Consider the following 19,735-nt stretch of genomic DNA (forward strand, 5'->3'; position numbering starts at 1 on the left):
ATCATCTTGCTTTAGATGTGCAATTTCTGTTCCAGATAAAGCACTCAGTCGATCGAGATGAACTGCTTTTTTGTGTGTGTGACCTATGTCTAAACTCCCCATTGTTAAGAACAGTCCTATTTTCATTGTCCCTCAAAGAAACATACTGAACGTGAATAGTTGTGAAAGTTCTTTATGCTTCTCATAAGCATGCTGTCCCTGACCACTTCATTGGCTCCCCTCTCCTAATCCTCTCTTCAATCCTCTAATTATTGTTTATCTTTCTCAGATGAAGAAAAATGCTCTTTGAGGGGTGGAAACTGAAGGTCGTTGGCAGGCAGGCAAAATATCAGCTAGGGTACAGGTACAGGGTACATCTATCTCCAAGACTTTCAGTGCTTTGAGGACAAGACTTTTAGGAGTGGTCAGTACTTCGTCCTGTCATTTTCATTAACAAACAGCTATCATCAGCAGTTTGACTACTGTTTCAGCACTGCTCTGCATCATTCGATCACCTCTAAATCTATAGGTTTTAATTAATTTTCTTTGTACTTTATTCAATGGTAACAAGTTTCTTTCCCTGCTGGTAAGCCATTGATATTTTTTCGTATCAGAGCTGCAATTTCTTTTCTTTTCTTTTTTTAATGTTTATTTATTTTGAGAGAGAGCACATGCACAAGCAGGGGAGGGGCAAGGAGAAAGGGAGGCGGGGGGGGGGGAGAGAGAGAGAGAGAGAGAGAGAGAGAGAGAGAATCTCAAGGAGGCTCCACCCTCAGCACAGAGCCCCAGGTGGGGCTTGATCCCATGACGGTGATATCATGACCTGAGCCCAAATGAAGAGTTGGCGCTTTAACCGACTGAGCCACCCAGTGGCCCCAGAGCTGCATTTTTGACTTCATGTATTCAGGAGAGATTGGGGTTATTAATGAGTCACTTGAAAATCATACCAATAGCTGCCCCTACCTGGGTTAGTTACAGAGCATCACCCCATTCTGGTATGCAGTGCTCATCTCTTAGTAGTATGTCAGTAAATACTTGCTTTATGAAGGAAGGAAAGTAAGTCACTTGCAAACGTGACCAGCCTTCTATAAATAAACAACTTGTGAGTAGGCGGTCTGAAGATACCTTCTGAACTAAGCCTTACATCTTGACTACTTTGGAGCTAGAATGAAAATTTTAACGCCTTCTCAATTGCCTTCGCTGCAATGCCCAGCGCTTCCCTTTACACCCATGACCTCTACAGGCTTCTCTTCTTTCCGCTCAAGAACAATGATTGCCCACTGCTGTCTCCGCCACACGGGCTCTAGAGCCTGGGGTCAGAGGTACACGGACTTGGGCCTCCACCGCAGGCAGTGTCTCTCTCTCTAATCTAGTCTTGGGGCTAGGGACATCTCCCTCCTTCCCAGCAGCCTCTACCGCGACTCCAGCCCGCCCTCCTCTGCCTTGCCCTTTGCGACCCTCCCTTCTCTCACACAGCGCTCAGCATAAAAACAAGCCTTTTCCTCTCAACCCCACCGCCAGCTTTCCCGCTTCCGCCCGGCACGTGTGGCCCGGGGCGGGGCAAGGGAGGCCCCTCCGAGTTGGCGAGGGGCGTGGGCCGTGACGTCACCGCGCCCTGACGTCGGGCAGACGTGTAGCACGGTCTCCCGGGAGACCGGGAAAGCCGTTCGCACTGGGAGTCGAGGTCTAGGTGAGAGACAATGAATGACTTCCTTGAGTCCCCCGCCTACCCAGCCCCCCGGGACGCAGTTCCGGAGCGGAGGCGTGCTGGCACCGGGGGAGAGGGCAGGAAAGTTGAGACGAGGCGCCGCGGCGAGGGGCTGGGGCTTCCGAGCGTTCCCTCCGCCCCTCTCTGCGGCCCCGGCACAGCTTCCGCCAGCCCGCCAGTCCTCTACTCCCTCTGAGAGCGCCGCTCGGCCTCACCCCCGCACCCTCCTCCTCCTCTTCCTGCCACAGCAGGTCCCGAGGGAGCGGGGTTAGGAAGGGACGGGTTTTAAAACCCATCCAAGCAGTTTTGGCTGGCCTTGCAGTTGGTTTCTATTCGGAAAATCCCGCCTCTTCAGGAATGTCTTAGAGCGTGAACTCCGTTTCACCTGACGCTGATCTGCTCATTTGCGGGTGATTCACGCCAGGGGAATAGTTCTTTACGGAAGGGCCTGAAAGCTGGACGTGAGTTAATGGCCCAGCGTGACACTGCTGTGAGGGAAGGGAATCGGAAGTGAACAGTCAAGGACGTTTCTGTATTTTCGACATCTTCTTCACGATCCTGTTAAGAGAGCAGGTTCACAAATACTTACGTGGCTGCTGCCAGTTTCACCGCACTTCTCGCTGAAGGGCAGTCTACATGTACGTAATGTGAAAGAATAAAAGAAACTAGTTTGATAAAACATACAAAACAATGTAAGAGTAAAGTAAAAAAGTTAAAAATTTTTCCACCTACGTGTTGCCGTGGGTGAAAGACTTTTTTCTTTCCTTTTCTTGAGAAATTCCGTAAATTTGTGAAGGCCTCTATTCGTTTAATACGTATGCAAATCTTTTTAAAGACCCAGAATGTTTTTCTTGAGGACGTGGGAACCATCTCTTTAAAATGTAAACATCAAGGAAGACGGCGTCCCTGTTTCCTTATCACCTTTGGTACTTTCTCCCTCGACTCCTTCCTTTAGAAACCACGGATTCTATCACAGGGATTTGTATTCCTTAAAACAATCGCAATTAACCAGTGCAGATAGCTACTTCAATCACTAGGTGAATTGGAAACGAACTATGAAAGTGTGTAGCCCACTGTGTTGAGGACGAGTTACCTTTTCTCTTGAGAACGTATATGTAATGGATTGTATCTACATGGCTGTATATAAAAAAAAGTGAGCTTTCTGTCTTTGTAGTCTCGTTAGCAGATTGGCTCTGATGTGCATCACAGTCTAGTTAAATGCTTACTCAATAATAAAATTGTTTTCTTTCTGCATTGTAGAGAGATTTTCTGGGTTGGCAGTATTTTCTTCAATCAGAACCTGCCAAATTTTCCTACTTGCTATATAAGAAGGACCCAAAGTTGGAATACCTTTACAGATAAAGAAGGTACTAAACAAATATGTTCCACTGGTCCTTTGTTTATGCTGTCACTAGATCCATGCTCTCAAATAATTTTATGGGTGGAATTTAAAAAGGAGATTTAGTTGGCAATTTTAGGAAAAATTGTACTCCCAGTAGAGTTTAATTAAGATAATGTCATCTTATTTACTGATGGTAAGTCCATTGTAAAATGGCAGAAGAGAGAATAATGAGCCTTCTGTGAATAACGAGCTCTTGCCATATCACAGTCTGCCAAACGTCAGATTATTATGTACTTGACTGTGTGGGCCTATGTTAGCTATGGCAGTTAACTTTACCCCCATAGTTAACTCTAGTTAACTTTACCAAACATACATATTATGTTTATATGGGAAGAGAGCTCATTAGTTATTTGTTCTAAACAGCAGCTCATTAAAACAACAGGCTTTGTGCTAACACAAGGGGATGGGGAATTTCCTTTCCACCAATGGTTGCGCGACTTAAAAAAAAAAAAAACAAAAAACTGCCGCTCCAGGAACTTTTGTTAACTACAATTTCCCTGACACCTCGCTGTGCCTGGGTTGCTGTCTCTGATAGAGTACTGTGCCTCTTTAGTCTATCTTTGTGTCAAAATCCTGCTCTGATCAAAAACAGCTTCAGGAAGCCTTCCCTAATTCGCCACTCCCACCAGAAAGATAAGACATCTTTCTTTGCTGAACTCCTCGGTTGTTCCTAGTCTACCACTCCCAGCCCTCAGACTTTCTTCATTGCTATGGAATTGTGCCTGTATCCTCTCTGCTGCCTCCTTTCTGCCCCTCAAGTCCTTAGATGAATATATAAGCATCTCTCATGAAACTGGACTGTGTGTTCTTTCTCCATATTTGGGAAAGATAAAAAAACAAACAAACAAACAAAAAAACCAGGGGCGCCTGGGTGGCTCAGTTGGTTTCTGACTCTTGATTTCAGCTCAGGTCATGATCTCCTGGTTCTTGAGTTTGAGCCCCGCATTAGGCTCCACACTGACCGTGCGAAGCCTACTTGGGATTTTCTCTCCCTCCCTCTCTCTCTGCCCCTTCCCCGTTCTCATACTCTCTCTCTCTCTCTCTCTCTCTCTCTCTCTCAAAATAAATAAATAAACTTAAAAAAAAAAAGAACCAAAAGTGTTCCTTCCATTCATCTTGTGTGGTTTTATGAAAGTAGTAATAGGATTTTATGTTGAATTATTATATTAGAAATGAAAATTTATTTAGGTAAAATATCTGCATAAAATTATATAAATGCTCATCTTGAGTAAAATTAGCACGTCTCATAGTTTCATGACTTTTCAGTGTCTGCATATCATATTTAATCTGATAACTCTAAATATTTTTTGTACTTCATCCTTTAAACCAGCATTCATGTCACAATTGTTTTTCTTATCTGCTGAACTAAAATACTATATTTAGATATTTTTCTTTTCTTTTTTTTTTTTTTTTTTTTACCGTTTTATTTATTTTTGAGACAGGGAGAGACAGAGCACGAACAGGGGAGGGTCAGAGAGAGGGAGACACAGAATCCGAAACAGGCTCCAGGCTCTGAGCGGTCAGCACAGAGCCCGACGCGGGGCTCGAACTCACGGACTGCGAGATCATGACCTGAGCCGAAGTCGGCCGCTTAACTGACTGAGCCACCCAGGCGCCCCTAGATATTTTTCTATTAGCTTTTTGGAAAAAACCCTTTAAAAAAAAGAAAACAGAAATAAATGAGTCTGTTTAAAATTTTAAGTGACATTTAGGGGTGCCTGGGAGGCTCAGTCGGTTAAGTGTCCAACTTCAGCTCAGGTCATGATCTCACGGTTGGTGAGTTCAAACCCGGCGTCAGGCTCTGGGCTGACAACTTGGAGCCTGCTTTGGATTCTGTGTCTCCTTTCTCTGCCCCTCCTACACTCACACTCTGTCTCTCTCAAAAATAAATGAACATTAACAACAATTAAAAAAAATTAACATTTATTCTGTATTTGCAAAACAAGTAATTAGTAATAAACCACCAGAGAAATTACAATTAGACTATAAAGTTCTAAAGGAAGAAAATATTTCTGACTTAGTCATCTGTTATCTTTCCTGTTCTATTGGCGTAATTAATTGAAAAGGTCCAGTTGTACCTTTTAATACTGAGTTGATGAAATAACTGTTAAAAGTTATCACCATTTATCTCTCATTACTCCAAGAATTTATAGCTTTTAATTTGAATGTTATTCATAATTTCAATTCTGACCATTGCCATCAATGTTTTTAGATTATTTTACTTCAGAACTCCCTCTGCATATTTTGAGAAATTATGGATCGTCACATCCCCATGCACGCATTACCTGAAGAAATCCAAAAGGTATGGTATTATATTGTGTTATTAAAGCATAACATTGAGAGCATTTTAAGGTAGATAGTAATATCTCCCCCTCTCTCTGCCCCTCCCCTGCTCATGCTCTGTCTCTCTCTGTCTCAAAAATAAATAAAAAACATTTAAAAAATTTATATATAAAAAAAAGGTAGATAGTAATAAAACCTGGGGGAGTGATTTCAGAGGTTTTATATTTATTTTGGCCAGGGGATCTGCAATTAATTCATGGAGTGTAAGGGGAACAATCATAATGGCCAGATTGTAGAATTCAATTCAGTGCAAAGAATGTTTGACCTGTGAAGGAAGACATCTATAATTTCAGCACAGTATTTGACCAGCTGTTTGTGGAGCTCTTGTGAAAAGAGGGCCTCAGGAATGTCCAAATACTATAGTTAGATATATATTTTTTTGGCAGCTTTTCAGAAAAAAAAAAAAACTTGCTTGAAAAATGGAAATAAACGGGTCTGTTTAAAATTTTAAGCGATCCCCCTATTTGCAAAAACAAATAATTAGTAGCAAATAATTAGTAGTAAAACATTATAGCACCTACAGTTAGTTTGTAACATTTTGTGATATGCTAAATTTTTGTGTCTCTCCATATAAGGGTCTGTTTCAATTTCACCTCAATTCTTCCCACTTATCATGTACCAGGCACTGTTTTAAACCCTTTCATATATATCAACTCATTGAATCTGGTTAAAAAATTTTCAGTTTCTATCCTGCTCTCCTCCCTGTGAGTTCATATCTGTCCTCAGGCAGAAGCATTTATCCTGTATTTAGTTTGGCAATGCACACATTGTTAACAGTATAATGTTTAAAACGTCTCTTTGAAACTGATTGACAGATTGTGAATTAAAACCTCAAACATTAACTATCATTAATCATTGAGGGTTTTCAGTAAATCTACAGTCAACTCTTAATTAACCACCAATCCGTTACTTTTTAATTAAAAATTGTAGTCATCCCTCAGATATGCTTTTATCCTTTGTGCATGTTGCTTTGGGCTGCCTGTTAGCATTAATCATGCCATTGATTTAACTTAATGCTTAATGTTACTGCATGTCCTTCAGATTTATGTAAAATGCAACCTAGCAGGCACTGGAAAGGAAAAGCCCAGAAAAAGACCTTTTAAACCATTGCATTTAATTTGCTTCGCCTTTTAAATTGGACATAAGAGATAGTAAGCACAGAGAGAGCTTAACTATGCTATGCTTATCTGAGAAATGGTGCTTATATGTGTTTGAAGACATGGAATATCCTTCTTCTCTCCCTCAACTGAGTTCCTTGCAAATACTAAGCTGGTATGGTAGAGATTAAAAGACACAAAACAAAACAGTCTGGAAGAAACAATTTCCATACTGCAGATCCCAAGGAAGAGGATATATAATGACATGAAAAAATAACTCTAAAAAACAGGGGCGCCTGGGTGGCTCAGTCGGTTGAGCGTCCGACTTCGGCTCAGGTTATGATCTCACGGTCTGTGAGTTTGAGCCCCGCATTGGGCTCTGTGCTGACAGTTCAGAGCCTGGAGCCTGTTTCAGATTCTGTGTCTCCCTCTCTCACTACCCCTCCCCTGTTCACATTCTGTCTGTCTGTCTCTCAAAAATAAACATTAAACATTTTTTTAAAATAACTGTAAAAAACAGTATATGGTTTAAATATCATATAAGGTAGTATCTTCTTTGATTTGGACAGGTGGGGGAGGATGGTCAAGGGAGGAGCTTTATGTGGGTGACAGAATTGGGATTGGCCCTTGAAAGCTGAGTATTTCTATATACAGATGGGGAATAGGGCATCCTAGGCCAACGTAACAGAAACTTACTGGTGAAAAAAAGCTGGCCAAGTTAGGTATGTATTTATTTTGACAAGATTTTTATGAGAATTGTAAAATGCCTTTTTCTCATGTTTAAGGTGCTATATAAGTAAATCGTTTAAAAATGATAAAAACCAAACCTTTCATGAATCTACAGTTCTATTCTCAAGGCAGGAATGGCAGACAGTTGTCCATACAGTGCAGAGGAGGGACATCAGGAAAAACTCAGCTGCCTAAGTCCCTGGACAATTATGCTGATTGTAGCCCTGGTCCTGCTGAATGTTTAGAATGTAAAATGCAGCTCTGCACTTTTTCAGACTCAAGTTAGATACATTTATACCACAAATATTTATCAAGTGCATATTATGTGCTAGGGACTGTTTTGGGCTTGATTATAAAGCAACAAAAATGTGTACATGTAGCCACAGCCTATTAAAGCACAGTCCAAGAATAAGTCAGTTATTTCTTTTTCACAACTTCTTACCTATGTTTGATTCATCTAGATTGTCCATTATGTAACTTGTTAAATTGCTTACTGATCGGGCAGTATATCTATTTAGTCAACTTGCATACATCATTTCATACAGAATCATGTTAAATAGGTATATAGCTTACAATGCTAATAGGAATACCTCAGATTAGAACCACTGCATTATTAAGATGAAGAAAACAAATCATTTTTCCCACATGGCTTTGAAATTGTGCTCATTTCTCTATTGGATGAACAAATAACTGAGGTGTGTAGGTCAGTAGGTGGTGACAGGTCTTTCAAAGGCTTTTTTTTTTTTTTAATCTTCTGTTAACTTTTTATATTAGTTCTTATGTGGCTCTTCTTTCTAGAAAAGCTTCTGCTGTGTTTCTTTCTTTACTTTTTTCTTTTTCTTTTCTGTGTCTAGGCAAGGAAAGTTAGTGTAGAAGAGAAGGTGAGCCTTTCCTGTTTATTTCTTTCTATACTTTTGCTGTATGATCTGGAAATAGATGGTCAATAAATCACATGAAAGATACATGGTAAGGAATGTGAAGGTGTATTACACTCTATTATTAATAGCAAAACAGGTAGTAATAGAGTTGCAAGAAAAAGTAAAGGTGGTGGGGAAAGTAGGGAGAAGAATGCTGATGACATTCAGTTATATTGAAAGAATCCATTGCCTGATTAGAAGCCTAATGTTAGATTACTTCCCCCTGGTCTCATTTCTTAGGAAATCTTAGAGAAGAAAGAATAAAGTAATCTTTTGACTCTCATTCTTAAATCTTTTTGCTTTTTGTCACAGTTTCTGACCAAGCATCAGACATGCCTCAGACTTCCATATCCCTAAGTGGCAGAAAATATAAAACAGGCTTGTGTACTGGAGAGCAGGACCACACTTGCCCGCTTTGTCTGCTGCTAGACTCTACAGTTCACTTCCGTGTGTACTTAGACTATATCTCTGAATCTACTCTCTCTAGACTGAACTAACTCTTACTTGTCTCTGACCTCCAATATCCAACAGCTTTGCTAGAATTGTTATCCAACATTCTGGAAGCAGAATGAACTTGTTCTAAGTTTAGGACATTATTGCCATGATTTAAAACTTGAACAGTACTTATAGATCAGCAAAGTAATAATTCTATATTTATTCCCCTCCTGAATGTCAACTGATATTATAGACATACGGAGTTCTCTTTTTAGAAACAAAGCAACGAACAACTTTCCTTTTGCTGTTTTCACCAGGGGACATATGCAGAAGTCAAAACAACTCCAACAAACTGTGGAAAAACTAGTTACTTTGCAAAAAGTAAAACTGATCTCTTGGTTTTTTTTTTAATGGTGACAAAATGAACACTTGTAATAGGATTTTTAGCTTCAGGAGATATTTATTACCACAGAACACAAAGTAAAATAAAGAGACCAGAATTGTTTATTTTACAAAACACAAGTGGTGGTGCAGGCTGGAGTGCACACTGTTCTTTCTGGGATAACAATCCCTTTCCCTAGCAGTAACAGCTCATTTCGTCCTGTTTCAGTAAAGTAATTTTAGTACTTTGGAACTTTGAAATTTATTCAGAATAACAGTTTTATATTTCCAAGCACAGATTGTCATTGCCAGAAAAAATAAACGTAATTTTCCAGGTCATTTTGGGCCACTGTGGCTAGGGTCAGATTTTGTGTTGAGTTAAAGGAAAAACAAAGAGAATATGGTCATAGAAATGTTAGCACTAGCATCCTGGAAAAGTAGTGATATTTATGTGTGGGCGTGGGTATGTGTGTTGTGTTTTGAAGCAATTTTAGTCTTAAAGTCTAATGACAAAAGGAATAGGAAGTTATGTGATTTTTGGAGAAACTATTCTGTTAATATTATGACCTAAAATCTTGAAAAATCTCCAGTTGTCAATTTGTAGTCCAAAATCCTTTTCTTTTCTTTTCTTTTTTTCTTTTTTTTTTTTTTTTGAGTCTAAAATACTTCTGTTGGCAGGCCACAGAGGGTCATGGAGTCTACTAAGGTGAGGTTTCCCAGTGGAAAAATAGGTATTGAAGGAAATACACTTTAGAAGCATATTTATATAAACATAAGTGTGTCATATATAATTTATGTCTGAAGCCAACATTTCTTAACATTGTTCACTAAAATTTCTTTATGGATTAATCTCTGTATTTTAGTCCCAGATTGATTTATTTTTATTTTTATTGTTTTACAAGTAAACTTCTTATTTCGAGATTATTGTAGATTCACGTGAAGTTGCAAGAAATCATACTAAGAGATGCCAGCTTCTTCTTCCCCATCTTCCCCATCTTCCCCATCTTCCCTGTCTTTCCCCATGGCCTCCAGTGGTAACATCTGGCAAAACCATACTACGCTTTCACAACCAGGATATTGACATTGATACAGTCAGGATGTAGAACAGTTCTATCACAACAAGAATTGCTCATGTTTCCCTTTTATAGTCGCATTTACCTCAACCTACCTCTTCACATACCTCCATTACCCCACCTCCCATCCCCAATTCATGACCCTTGGGAACCATCGATCTCCAGTAATTATGTCATTTCAAGATGTTACCTAAATTGAATAATGCAATATATAACCCTTTGGGATTAGATTTTTCACTCAGTGTAATTCTCTGGAGCTTTATTCAGGTTGTTGCATGTATCAGTAGTTTATTTCTTTCTGTTGCTGAGAGGTATTCCACAATCTAAAGGTACTGCGCAGTTTGTTTAACCTATTGAGGGACATCTGGTTTTTTTCCAGTTTTTGCCTATTATGTATAAAGCTGCTGTAAGTGTTCATGTGTATGTTTTTATGCGAACATATGTTTTCATTTTCCTGGAATAAATGCCCAAGAGTGCAATTGCTAGGTTGTACAGTAGTTGCATTGCATGTTTAGTTTTTTAAGACACTGTCAAACTTTTCCAGTTTGGGCTGTCCCATTTTACATTCTCGCCAGCGATGCATGAGTGAGCCAGCTTCTCTGCATCTTTACCAGAATTTGATGTTGCCATTAGTGTTTATGTTAGCTTTTCTGATAGGTATATGGTGATAACTCATTTTGGTGTTAACTTGCATTTTCCTAATGGCTAACAATGAGTAGCTTTTCATGTGCTTATTTGGAATCTGTATCCTCTTAGGTGAAATGTTTCTTCATGTCTTTCGACCATGTGTTTTCTTTCTTTTAGTTAAAAAAATTTTTTTAGTGTTTATTTTATTTTTTGAGAGAGAGTGAGAGAGAGCGCAGTTGTTTGTGAAAGTGTGTGTGGCACCAGCAGCGGAGGGGCAGAGAGAGAGAGAGACAGAGGATCCGAAGAGGGCTGCTGTGACAGCAGAGCCCAATGGGGGCTCAAGCTAATGAACCGTTGAGATCATGACCTGAACCCAAGTCAGACGCTTAACTGACTGAGCCACCCAGGCGCCCCTTGACCATGTGTTTTCTAATTGGATTTCCTTAAATTGTTGAGTTTTGAGAGTTCTTTTTGTAATCTAGATAATAGTCCTTTGTCAGATATGTGGTTTGTAAATATTTTTTTCCCAATCTGTAGCTTGTATTTTTCTCCTCTTCACAGGGTCCTTTTCAGAGCACAAGTTTCACATTTTGATGAAATCCAGCTTATCAATTTTTCCATTTATGGATCATGCTTTTGGTATCAAGTATAAGAACTCTTTGCCTAGAAAATCCTGAAGATAATCTCCTAGGTTTTTTTTCCTTCTAAAATCATATTTTTATGTTTTACATTTAAGTCCATAATCATTTTGAGTTAATTTTATATAGGGTATGAGGTTTAGTTTAAGTTCCTTCCTTCCATCCCTCCTTAACTTCTTCCTTTTAACTTATGGGTATCCAATTGTTCCAGCACCATTTATTGAAAAGACAATCTTTCCTTCACTGAATTGCTTTTGCATCATTGCAGAAAATCAATTTGGCATATTTATGCAGATCTTTTTCTGGGTTCATTATTCTATTCCATTGATCTCTGTGTCTGTCCCTTTGTTAATACCACACAGTCTTATTACTATAACAATACGGTATGTATTGAAATCAGATAAAATGATTCTTTCCACTTTATTTTTTTTAAGATTGTTCTGGTTCTTCTAGTTTCTTTGCCTTTCCATATAAATTTGAGAATCCTGTCTATATCTTAAGAAAAAATCTTGCTGAAATTTTGATAAGAATTACATTAAGCCTATAAATTTGGGGATAATTGCTATCTTTAATATTTTGAGTCTTCAGTATGTCTCTCTGTTTATTTAGATCTTCTTTGATTTTTTCATCAGCATTTTATAGTTTTTAGCATACAACTACTGTACATGTTTTGTTAGATTTAAGCCTAAGCATTTCATTTTTTTGAGCAATCATTATTGGTGTTGTATTTTTAATTTCACTGTCCATGTGTTCACTGGTAGTGTATACAAATACAATTGTTTTTCTTATGTTTATCTTCAATCATTGACCTTGCTGAACTTATTTGTTCTAGGAGTTTTATTGTAGATTCTTCAGGATTTTCTATGTAGGCAACCATGTCGGCTCAAATTAGGGACAGTTTCCTTCCTTCCTTCATTCCATCCTCCTTCCCTTCTTTTCTTTTCTTTTCTTTTCTTTTCTTTTCTTTTCTTTTCTTTTCTTTTCTTTTCTTTTCTCTTTTCTTTTCTTTCTTGGCATTTACTTCTTGCCTTCTTGCTCTGGCTAGAACTTGCAGCATTATGATGAATATGAGCAGAGAGAATAAATATATATCCTTGCCTTATTCCTGATAATAGGTGAAAAAAACACTCACTTTTTCACTATTGCTCCTATGTTGCTATAGGGGTTTTTGTAGATGTTCTATACAAAATTGATCTTTAAATTGGTTGTATAGCAAATTGACTTATTGATAAGGAAGGGTCCTGATGGCCTTATGAAATGGTCAGGTGGCCTGTATAACTGGTGATTCAAAAGGTCCACTGTTCTGTCTTAAAATGTTTCTCCCAAACCAAATGAAATTCACTGGCTAGACCCTCTTTGCATCTTTTTAAGTGGAGAACCTCTTAGAAGGGGTCACATTTTATACTGTGTTATGGAATAGTTTATCTGTTTCTTTCCTCCTTTATAGAATAGTTTATCTGTTTCTTTCCTCCTTATCCAAGTACAACAAGCATGGGATGGGTGGGAGAAGAAAGAAGGAACAGTTTTAGAGCAGAGAATAGTTCAGCTGGGCTGCAGGAGGTTACTGGAGTGCCTTTTCTAGTTCAAGCACAGACAGGAGCTTTGAAAAGGATTTGAAGCCTAATTTAACCTTTTAAAAAACTTGCATCACTTCTATATTAAATACAGTAAAACCTTGGTTTGCAAGCATAAGTCATTTCAGAAACATGCTTGTAATCCAAAGCACTTGTATATCAAAGCAAATTTCCCAATAAAAAATAATGGAAACTCAGATGATTCATTCTGCAACCCAAAAATATTCATATAAAAATGATTACAGTATGGTAATATAATGAAAAATAATAAATAAAATACAAAATATAAAGAAAAATAAGTTAACCTGTACTTACCTTTGAAAACCTTCATGGCTGGTGTGAGGGAGACAAGAGAGAGGAGGGTTATTGTGTAGGACAACTTCCAGTATCACTAAGGGAATCACTGCTATCTATTGGCTCAATGGAATCTTTTTCTTTTTGTGCAGTTTTAACAAGGAACCTATCCAATGACACTTGCTCTTGCTTCCTTTCGAGGATTTCACAGAAATGTGACATTGCATTGTCATTGAACAATTTCATTGCTTGCACTGCTATAGCCTTATTTGAGTGGTGCTTTTCTACAAAATTTTACACTATTTCCAGATTTTACACATCTCCCTAATCTCATTTGAAGTGAGGGATTCCTCTGCCTTTTTCTTCTCTGTAGACGAGATGCTTACAAAATGTTGTAATAAATTTTCTTCTCTGTAGACATACACTGCTTACAAAATGTTGTAATTTTGGCCACTTGCATACCTTGTTCATACTTCTCGATGATTTCCTTCTTAACTTCCACTGCAATTAACTCCTTCTTACCACCTTTCTTTTCAATCTTTCTCTACGTGGGGTGCCATTGTATACGCTGGCACAGATGTTGACTACAGTATGGCATTAATAAACTCTTGTCATATACTGTATTTAATGTAACTGGTAATAAGGCCACAGAGGAAAGGGTCTCCATCTGCAGACAGCCTGACCTAGAATGAAGCAAAGCCTTCCTAAGCTTATTCTTGTGTAGAAAAGCAAAAGACTGTCCATGGGTGCTTTGAAGTGACAAAAAATACACTGATGCCAGTTGTGGGCACCTTCCAACATTTTGAAAAAAATCACTGGTTTGTGCCAAACAGTGTGACCTGAGACTGAGCATCTGAGCATGGGAGATGATCACCTGCAATCCCACAGTGACAGAGAGAGAACCATTGGCTCAGTTGTGATTATATGATGTTCGGCGTCACGTACTACTCATATTGTAAGACATCACTCGTTTATCAAATTAAAATTTATTAGAAATGTTTGCCTGTTTGCAGAACACGTTACTCACAATCTAAGGTGTTACCGTAACTATAATTTTAAAAGTACAAATACCACATTTGAGAAGTTTATAATTTTTAAAATTTTATTAAAAAATGTTTATTTGGGAGAGAAAAAGAGAGTGCAAGTCGGGGAGGGACAGAGAGAGAGAGAGAGAGAGAGAGAGAGAGAGAGAGAGAATCCCAAGCAGGCTTTGCACTGACAGTGCAGAAATGGGGCTTGATCTCACAAACCGTGAGCCATGACCTGAACCAAAATCAAGAGTCAGATACTTAACTGACTGGTCTACCCAGACACCCCTGTAATTTATTTTTAAATGACTCTACATTTGTTTAATATACTGCATTTGTTGATGCCTCCTCCAAAGCATGTCTTGTAGAAAGCAAAAATATCCTGCTCATGATATAGGTCTTTTGTCAAGAACGACAGCATGTCATTATTTTACTTAGAAAATGATGACATAATACCAAGTTATAAGAGTGAAGCACAAATTATATTTCACAAAAAACAGATAACTTTTACTTACTTCATGTGGGAATATAATTATAGTATTTCATAATTTTTCAAGCTTCACAGAAATATCCTAAGTAATTAGCCCATACAAACACTAAGAATTTGAAAGTGTTATTGCATTTTTTTCTGTTGTATTTTTGCTTATGAAAAATTGTTTACAAGTTAATAATACTGAAAACTTTTGTTCAATATACTTATCTAACATAGATCATTCACTAATTTAGATCGTACTAGGTGAATTCTGGAGACTCTTCTTATGGGCTTATTCTTTTGTAATTTGGTTGTCTTGTTTTCTAGCTCATGATATCATTTTTTGGGTATTCTTTGCTGAACTTCTAGAATACCTATTCTATAAAATGTATTACTTTATGTATTTCTGCTCTACCTGCCCCTGCCTTGATTGCTGTTTAGAATATTAGAATAACATTCTAATAGCTTTTGTAGCTGTGAAGTTTATACTGTTTCTGTTTTGTACATCAGGCTGCAGATGAGCTCCACCTAGCAAGAGTTTTCTTTAGAATGAAGATAAAGCATTTTGCCAGAATCTGGGCAAGAACTGTGATTAATAGGCATAAGGTTAGGAATGAAAGTGCCTTCAAGTAAGCAATATAATTTTCAAATTGATGAGAAGGAACCAAAACTCACAAGAGCAAAGGGATTATAAGAAAATACCCATCTGTTCTGAATTAGTTCAGGTCTCTTGACCTAGATAAGTTATATTCCCAGGGACTGATAGTACCTTTGAATGTGATTGTGGAGCTACTCTTGGTGATCTTTGAGAACACATAGAGAGTAAGAGGATAACATACAAATGCCATTCCAGGTATAAAATGGCCATAAATTATAACCAGTGAACTCAATTTCAGTTCCAGACAATATACTAGAACGTATTTATTAAAAGATGGTTTGTGAGGATATACTAGAGAAAACAGTAACCCTTGAGCCAATTTTATGTTTATTAAGAGAATCAGCATGTGGATGTTGTATACAGTTACTAGGTCTAAGAGCTATAGTAGCTATAGAATGTATAGACTTTATGAAGACATTTGACTGAGTTTGCCATAATATTCCTGAAGACAATATGGGTAAATATAGGCTGATTATAAAAATAATTGGAGGGGCGCCTGGGTGGCCCAGTCGGTTAAGCGTCCGACTTCAGCCAGGTCATGATCTCGCGGTCCGTGAGTTCGAGCCCCGCGTCAGGCTCTGGGCTGATGGCTCGGAGCCTGGAGCCTGTTTCCGATTCTGTGTCTCCCTCTCTCTCTGCCCCTCCCCCGTTCATGCTCTGTCTCTCTCTGTCCCAAAAATAAATAAAAAACGTTGAAAAAAAAATTAAAAAAAAATTAAAAAAAATAATTGGCTAGATTAATAATCAATTGAAAAGTTGTACCTTCAACTCTTCAAATGTGCTGAGTAATAGATCAGTATCAACCAAGTAGATATGACATGCTATGGAGTTCTTTCCTCAGTTTTGTCATATTCAACATTTTAAATCAATGAATTAGATGGAGAAAACAGCTTATAAGGATCAATTTTCAAAGAGACACAAAGCTTAGAATTTCCTGCACACCAAGTCAATACATAAAGGGAGTCTAACACATACATATCTTTAAGATACATGTGTGTCAGAGGCACCTGGGTGGCTCATTTGGTCAAGTTTCCGACTTCAGCTCAGGTCATGATCTTGTGGTTCGTAGGTTCGAGCCCCACTTTGGCCTCTGCTGACAGCTCACAGCCTGGAGCCTGCTTTGGATTCTGTATCTCCCTCTTTCTCTGCCCCATCCCCACTCTCTCTCTCTCAAAATAAAAATAAAACTTAAAAAAAAAGAAAAAGATATATGTGTGTCTAAGATATGTATGTGCAGATATATATGTTATTAATTTACTTACATTATAATTATAATTTAATTTTCTGCACTTCAATCTGAAAAACCAGATACACAATAGAATGAGGGTTATTGGTTGCAAGAAATAGGTAGTATAAGGAGGAAAGAGAATAGTGCAGGAAGATTGGGCATGGATCCCAAAGGACAGGTAGGGAAGCTAGGTTGCACGAGTAACTGAAGTGAGGAATTTGAAGGTCATTGGTTCCTTTTTTCCTTTCTTACTTTGGATCCAGATTATCTTTGTCTCATCTTGTCTGTGTATGTCTGCTCACCCTTCTCTCTCATTCCAGTAATGTGGCTAACTCTGTGTGGAAGATCCGTCTCCATTCAGGCTGCCCTAAAGGTGTCCCAAATACCTGGGTCTTCAACACTTACAAGTCTGGTTGGCTCATCCCAGCCTAGGGCTTGGTTCTTCTAGGTCTGATATCCAGTCCTCATCCCCCAGTCAGCCATGGCTACGGTTGATGGGTGGAGGGAGATTTAGTCACATTACCAGAGCAGCCAGGACTGTAGAAGGTGAATTCTCTAAAAAAGCAAACATAGCTGAGAAGGAATAGATTGGTATATTTAATATAATGAAAGATGGTTTCACACTGAAGCATTTTTTTAATAGGTGCTTTATTTAACACAAAAGCAAGTAATAATATATAATATCAACGTATAAAAAATAGAAAAGACTGTTGTGAACGAAGGTTGCATTAGAAGATACTACCAATGATATTACTTATGAGATATTAGAATGAGGGAAGTTTGAGCCCTCTCTTACTCTGTTTTAGTGAGACCAACCGTGCTGGAGTATTAAATTCTGGGGACCAAACTTTGAAACATGTATAGAACACTGGAACAAGTTCAGAGAAAATTATTCAGAATAAGGAAGAAATTCAAAACAATGTCATATGGGAAACAGCTGAAGGAATTGGAAGTCTTGACCTGGAGAAGAGAAGATATGGAGTGCTCCTGATAGCTGTCTTTAAATATTAGAACGAGGTCTAGGGTTGTTCCACATGGTTACTGGGAGATTTAGGGCCAGTGCGCTTACCAGGGAGGCAGATTTGGGGTCAGCATGAGAAGCTGTCAGAGGATAGAACAGGCTGCTTTACAAACTAGTTTCCCATCATTTGGGAGGTTGAAATAGAATCTGGATAACTTCTTATCCAGGTTAGAATAGATTGTATGCAAGTTACTTTTATGATTTGTTTCAAACTTGTTGTTTTACAAATCTGTAAATTTGGTATCTCTGGCAGTTAGATGGTTGATGTGGTCATTCACCTGTATCCCACAGTATTGCAGTTTTTAATTTGAAATTTTTGTTATTGAACTTTAGATGAACAAAATGATACTATGTAAAGATTTGTTATTTGTTTCAACTGACTCTTGTGTAATGGCATTGACAGGTGGGTGAAGTGTGTCACTCTTAGTTGTGGGAGCAGTTTCTACAGTCTTAAGGGAGTTTTCATTAAGAGTAAGTACCCCTTGAATACAAGTGTTGCTTTCATTTTAGTGCCCTGGGGCAAATATTTAATGAAGCCATCTCTTAGCCTTTCTGAATAGCAGGACGAGTACAGTCTACTTGAGGAATATTTATATACTTGAGACAGAAAAAAGAATTACCTCTCTCTTCACTTTGCTGGAATTCCATTTTTCACTGCCCTTATGCTGGCCAGAGATATATGAACTTCTTATTTATTTAAGAAGTAAGAGGGTTAAGCTGACTCACCCATAGCAGAAAAATATGACACAAATGGTTACAGGGGGTAGGTTTTAGATAGACCTGGGTTTAATCCCAATGTCTCCATATACCAACTGGTTATTTAACTTCAGTGGTTTCCATTTCCATATCTATAAAATGGGTATAACCATACCTACCTGAAGGGAAAAGAACAGAGTTAGAAGAGATTGGGTTTAAAATGTTTTTGCTATTTATGGTTATATGAGAGAATTCTGTTGTAAATTCTGTAAAAATCATAAAATATTAAAACTGAACAGGAACTTAAGAGTTCATTTGGTCCAATGCCATAATTTTATAAATGAGGAAAAATAAGATCTGAAAAAGCCAAGAGGCATCTCCAGGATCACAGTGCAGCTGGCGGTGAAAGGCCAGCGATTTCTCTCCACTTCATGGAAAACTCATCTTAAAACAAGAATTATAAAGATGTTTTCATCATTTTTTGTTTTATTTTATGGAAAATATTTCAAGAGTAAATCTTTCTTAGAGATACTATGGAGAAGCAATCACTCTGAAAGACCCTTTTTTAATTCCAAGATTCTGTGTCAGAGTCAATGTCATGCCAGTTTTTAAAATTTTATCCAGATGTCAGCAACATCATAATTATTACTCCATGGCATAGTCCATTGTGCATTTACTTCATTTGACCAGCCTGGTTGCAATAACATCTTCAGTGGAACTTTGCCAGAAATTTAAAAATATCATTTCAATGTATGTATGTATATATGTCTATTTTCTAGATGTCCCCTGAAGAAAAAGTTTGTAAGTACTGTGGAGTCAGCTATCTAATTCTTCACGAGTTTAAAGCTATGGAAGAAAAAATGAAAGCTATGGAAAAAGAGATGAAATTTTATCAAGGAAGTGTAGATCGTGAAAAGAGACTTCAAGAAAAGCTACGGTCTCTTAGTCAAGATTTTGAACAGTACAAAATTGACAATGAATCCAAAACAGAAAGGTATATTATTCTTTTCTGTCATTTATTTAGTTCGAAAGGAAAGTACAGGAAATAGACTTTGAATGTTTTTCTGGAATTTCTCTATATCAGGTATAACTTACACTTTAATACACCTATGTTTGTTCATTAATTATTACTAATTGTTAAACCTAATTATTATAGTTTAAGCATTTCTTTTGAGGCATAATATTTACTATTTGAATAATTAGAAACTAGTTCATTCAGTAGTCATAGTTGGGAAGGGTCAAGTTATATTTTTCCCCAGATATATATCTTAATTTATCATTAGAAAGATTTGTCTATCGAAATCAGGTGAATTTTGGTTGTTTTGCAACTTAACATTTGTTTTTAAATGGCCTTGAATATTTAGATTTATAGCATAAGGTTTTCATGTTTTGAAAGGATGCCAAAACATTAAAATTGGTACATGATTCTAAGTCA

The 19,735-nt window shown here is 37.8% G+C and overlaps 1 protein-coding gene across 7 annotated transcripts in view; it reads left to right on the forward strand.

Annotated features, from left to right (window-relative positions):
• The first annotated feature begins 1,135 nt into the window (after positions 1 to 1,135).
• Positions 1,136 to 19,735, forward strand: part of LEKR1 (leucine, glutamate and lysine rich 1) — a 231,856-nt gene continuing 213,256 nt past the window's right edge. For 2 of the 7 annotated variants that reach the window (XR_009261911.1, XR_009261912.1), the window contains exons 1-4: positions 1,676 to 2,325; positions 2,948 to 3,054; positions 5,302 to 5,391; positions 19,080 to 19,294. Coding sequence is in view for 1 of the 7 variants with exons in the window: in XM_058730308.1 (XP_058586291.1) it covers positions 5,344 to 5,391; positions 19,080 to 19,294 (263 nt within the window). In the remaining 6 variants the exon portion in view is untranslated. The other 5 variants (XR_009261916.1, XM_058730308.1, XR_009261913.1 and 2 more) reach the window with 4 other exon arrangements.

This window comes from Neofelis nebulosa, chromosome 5 (genome assembly GCF_028018385.1).
Source record: "Neofelis nebulosa isolate mNeoNeb1 chromosome 5, mNeoNeb1.pri, whole genome shotgun sequence".
Classification (NCBI taxonomy): domain Eukaryota; kingdom Metazoa; phylum Chordata; class Mammalia; order Carnivora; family Felidae; genus Neofelis; species Neofelis nebulosa.